The sequence below is a fragment of the Corylus avellana genome, chromosome 11 (assembly GCF_965113065.1).
Source record: "Corylus avellana chromosome 11, dhCorAvel1.hap1.2, whole genome shotgun sequence".
NCBI lineage: Eukaryota > Viridiplantae > Streptophyta > Magnoliopsida > Fagales > Betulaceae > Corylus > Corylus avellana.
This window is the reverse complement of record NC_142500.1, coordinates 548,573-553,573: the sequence shown is the minus strand read 5'-3', so window position 1 is coordinate 553,573 and position 5,001 is coordinate 548,573. Positions and strand designations below refer to the sequence as shown.

General features: G+C 36.3%; 1 protein-coding gene across 1 annotated transcript; it reads left to right on the top strand.

Annotated features, from left to right (window-relative positions):
* Positions 1-1,499: 1,499 nt before the first annotated feature.
* LOC132164920 (Pentatricopeptide repeat (PPR) superfamily protein) lies at positions 1,500-4,312 on the top strand. Its single transcript, XM_059575439.2, has one exon. It carries the CDS (start codon positions 1,827-1,829, stop codon positions 3,597-3,599), a length of 1,773 nt encoding a protein of 590 aa, XP_059431422.2. The 5' UTR covers positions 1,500-1,826; the 3' UTR covers positions 3,600-4,312.
* Positions 4,313-5,001: the final 689 nt, after the last annotated feature.

Below are 5,001 nucleotides of genomic sequence, written 5' to 3'. Positions count from 1 at the left end.
AGAGAATATATTCTTATTAAAAATACACGAAAAATACAATAACAAAAACCCAACACCATCACGTGTTCCCCACGCCATCACCGGCCAGCCACGCGCCGCTAAAAAGCACCTCGAGGAACATTGACACATGCGTCATGATCGATCTAAGATGAAGGTGGAAAAAGGGAGGGGAAAGAGAGAAAGGAGAAAAGTGGCGGGAAGGAGGGAGTCGTAACTCCCTCCCCTCCTACTATGCTCTCAACTCCAAACCTTTTTTTTTCACTTGGGTAAGATTGTTGGGTTTATCCATATAATTTAGGTTGGTTTTTTTTATTTTTTTAATGACATCATTTTTCATTAGAAAAAAATAATAATTTTTTTTGTTCGGAGTTTAGGTTGTATGAAAAATGAGCAACAAGTAACAACGACTTTCGATAACCACGGTAGAGGTGCGGCAAACTCCAACGATGGTTCAGTAAACTTTTGTAAAAGTCTAGCAGCTTTTTGTTTTTGATCTAGCGATTTGAAAAGAAGAAGTTTAAATTCGAAAAATTATTTACAATTTTAAAAAATAAAAACTATTTTATGGAAATAAAAGAAAGTTTTTTGGTCAACTAAAAATATTATCGATTTGACCACAATTTTTGGTCTTACCAAATACCAAAAATAAAGATAATATTTTACATCGAAATAAACTGAGTCTTTAAAAAATTATGGTTCAATTGTTAAAATTGCAATTTGAAGCTGTGATCCCTAAAGATCATGTATTGACTAGGTTTTTGCCTTTAACTTTAGCTATTTCTTAAGAGAATTTTTTTTTGTTTTTTTTTTTTTTAAAAAAAGAATTTTAAGGTAAAAACTCTTAACTATTATTTTTAATTTAGCTAATAAGAGTAATGTTATATACTACACTTTTATCTTACCCTAATTTTATTGGGATGATAAACACTGTTACATTAGCCAAATGTGTTAAGGTTATAATATATAACACTACTCATTTAATATACTACACCATATTTTACTAAATTGATTAGGTAATGGTTATAACCTTTTGATTTTTTTTTTTTTTTGTTAATAATAGTTGATTTAAAGGCCGATGGTATTACCACGTAAACCCAATGAAATGTGAGTGTAGTATGTAGCGTTACTATTTTTAAATTGTAATCAAAATAATGTTATAGACTATACTACTATCCCACTATGCTAGCGTGACATTACAATTCACCTTTATATTTGTCTTTGTTATATATATATATATAAAATAAATTGACAATGTGACATATATAACACCATACGTATAATAAATGTTGTCAATTTAATGATTGAAGTCTTGGTACATTAGTCACAGTATTTATCATTTTTAAATGCTCAGTAAAATATAATAAGAGTAAAGTGGGAAATATTGGGTTGATAAAAATCATAAATATTGAGGTAATAAAATGTTAATTTTTCAAAAATAAGATTTAAATAAGTATGTTTATTTATAGGAAAGGAAATACAAGTCCGGCTGAGCGGGCTTCGTATATGGGGTTGAAACTCGTATTCGCGGCCCAAGAGCCCCCCGGCTGAGCCCTTCCGCTCTATTGGTCACAAGCTTGGATAATCTTCCTTGGCGGGGCGGTGACAAAAATCCCAAAGCCGCTGAAAACCCTAATGCCCTCACCATCACAGCATTTCCTCTTGGAGTCATCAATCATGTATACGAAACGGATCGGACTTTGCTTGGCTTCCCAAATCTGAAACCATCGAGTTTCAGTGCCATGATTCTCCATATCTGCTCAAAGTGCTTCTCTTAGTTTTATCTTATATGCCTCACCTCACTCTGATCTGTCTCACTTACCATCCCCATGAAGAATAGGGACTCAAAGCAAAAACCCAGTTGGAATTCTGGTCATAACCATAAGAGAATTGTGATTGAGAATATCTGTGAACCTAGAGCTGAGCCTAGTGATGGCGCGGCGTTGCAGATGACCCTCTTATTCTTCACAACCCGTACCCATTGGGTTCGAGCCTCCAAGGTCGCCACTGCCCATTTCCATAGTCTCGCCCACGGAGGATCTTGGTCCAGGCCTTTCAATGACAAAGAGGTAATCTTAAACCGAAACTCTGAGGCTTGGTTTGTTAAGGTTGTTTGTACTCTATTTGTTCGTTCGCATTTGTCAGATACTTGTTTGGGTCATTTGAGGAAGAACTTGACCCCGTTGATTGCGTTTGAGGTTGTTAGACGGTTAAACAATCCAAAATTGGGCTTGAAGTTCTTTGAGTTCAGTAGGGAGAGTTTGAGTGTCAGTCATTCTTTCAACACCTACAATTTGCTTATGAGGTCCCTATGTCAAATGGGTCTTTACGATTCCGCGAAAATGGTATTTGATTGCATGAGGAGTGATGGGCATTTGCCTGATAGTTCGGTTGTTGGATTTTTGGTATCGTCGTATGCACAAGTGGGAAAGTTTGATCTTGCCAAAAAATTGCTTGCTGAGGTTCAGTTTGATGAGATTGGATTAAGTTCTTTTGTGTATAATAAGTTATTGGACGAGTTGGTCAAGAGGAATCTAGTTGACGAGGCCGTTTGCTTATTTAGAGAGCATATGGGATCATATTCTCATCTGGATACTTGCACTTTCAATATTCTTATTAGAGGTTTGTGCAGAATAGGAGGAGTTGATAGGGCTTTTGTGTTTTTTAATGACATGGGGAGTTTTGGTTGTTCTCCTGATGTTGTTACCTACAACACTCTTATAAATGGATTATGTAGGGTCAATGAGGTAAATAGAGGGCATGAATTATTGAAGGAGGTTAAATCAAGAAGTGAGCTTAAACCGAATGTTGTAACTTATACATCGGTAATATCAGGGTTTTGCAAGTTGGGTAAGATGGATGAGGCCTCTGTTCTTTTTGATGAGATGGTTAATTCAGGAATAAAACCAACTGCAATCACTTTTAATATTCTCATTGATGGCTTTGGTAAGGCGGGCAATGTGGTTTCCGCATCAGCCATGTATGAGAGGATGCTATTTCTTGGTTATTTTCCGGATGTTGTTACCTTCACTTCCCTAATTGATGGGTATTGTCGAGCCGGACAGTTAAATCAGGGTTTGAAGCTTTGGGATGAGATGAATGCAAGAAATGTGACTCCAAATGTGTATACTTATTCTGTTCTTATAAATGCTTTATGCAAGGAAAATAGACTGCATGAGGCTGGCGACCTTTTGAGGCATATGAAGTGGCGTGATATTGTTCCAAAACCATTTATGTATAACCCTGTAATTGATGGGTTTTGCAAGGCTGGCAATGTAGACGAGGCAAATAAGATAGTGGCAGAGATGGAGGAGAAGAAATGTAACCCAGATAAAGTCACATTTACAATCCTCATCATTGGGCATTGTATGAAAGGGAGAATGTTTGAAGCAATCAGCATCTTTGATAAGATGTTATCAATCGGTTGTGCTCCAGATACCATTACTGTGAATTCTTTAATATCTTGCCTTTTGAAGGCTGGTATGCCTAATGAAGCCTTTCGCATTAAGCAAACTGCATCTAAGGACCTGGACTTGCGTATGTCATCTTTTAAAGAAGCTATTCATTTAAGAACAGATATGGCTATTCCAATGGCTGTTTAATTGAAGGGCTACCACGGAAGTGAACTTGAAGCATAGTCCCCATGGCTGGACAAGGTGTTTCAGCCATTGTTTAATTGAGTCCAGATGAAACATTTCCAGCTTGTGGCACAGAAGTTTGACAAGCAGTAAGTACATTGTCAATGTTTATTTCTATCCCCTGATTTTTAATGAGTTACCTCAAGATTGGCACTGAACATCTGCTCCAGATCTGTAAAATATTAAAATTTTGAGCCGGACATTTGCTATTGAGTGCCATTGGTAAATCTATGCCAGAAGTCGCATTGACATCAACAAGGTGTTCTCTGTCAAATCAGATTCCCACAAGCATATGGAGCTAAAGTCATGGACCAATCAAGCAATACGCATTCCTTGAATTAAATCACTCTTCAGTTCAGTCTTGTTTAGTAGTGATATCTCTTGTTGTCCATCCTTCCTGCACATATTTTTAGCTTTTTGTGTTTTCTAGAAATAACTGAGGATGATTTATTACCAACGAATAGGTTGAAGACATGCAGATAGCTGATTGCACTAGGAAACAGGCAAGATTTTTGCCAGACTACTTTATTTTTGTCTTCCTCATATGATAGCTGATTGCACCACAGCTTCTGAGACACATGCATTGGATTGAATTGAATTTTTCAATCCCTGCAGTTTTGGTTACTATTCAATTTTGTCGAAAAATAAATATACTAGAGAAAAGTTCTGTGTGTATAGATTTGTGTTTCTCATTGGGTCAGGCTTCTTGTACCCGTGACTATGTTTGAATTGATTTTTCCGCGAGCCAAGTAGACCAAGTTAAGGTGACTTAGCATCCTCCCTTTTCTCATTTTTGTTTAGGGAAAGTCATCAATATCATCTCAGTTTTGACGGCCTGAGAAAATGTTATGGGGATGTTCTGGCTACATATGTATGACTGAAAAATGTGGATGATGCATTTTATTTTGATTGTGATTTTATTGCATTACCGGCCATTTGTGATTAATTCAATGCTATTTTAAATTGTAAAACTCAGATTGTATTTGTATGCATAACTATTATTCTTCTTTTAAGAGTAATGCTACTTTTACGTGAAACTCTCTGTACATGATGACATGGTACTACTATGTGATAAAAAAAAAAATTTGCATACATTTCTTGGTCACGGACTTGGCGCCTCCCCAATTGGAACAAGATCCTTTTCAATTCATTTAAACTGGATATTATCCAGTTAGTTATATTAGAAGGGTATTTTTGTCTTTTCACTTTTTGAGGGGACAAAAATACTCTTAAAATACAACTAACTAGATATTATCCCATTCAAATGAAATTGAGTAGATCCTAATTCACCTCAATCACCATGCGAGAGTGGTTATGATTGCTAGATCTGTTGGTCGTGACTACTAGATCAGACATCGGGAGTGGT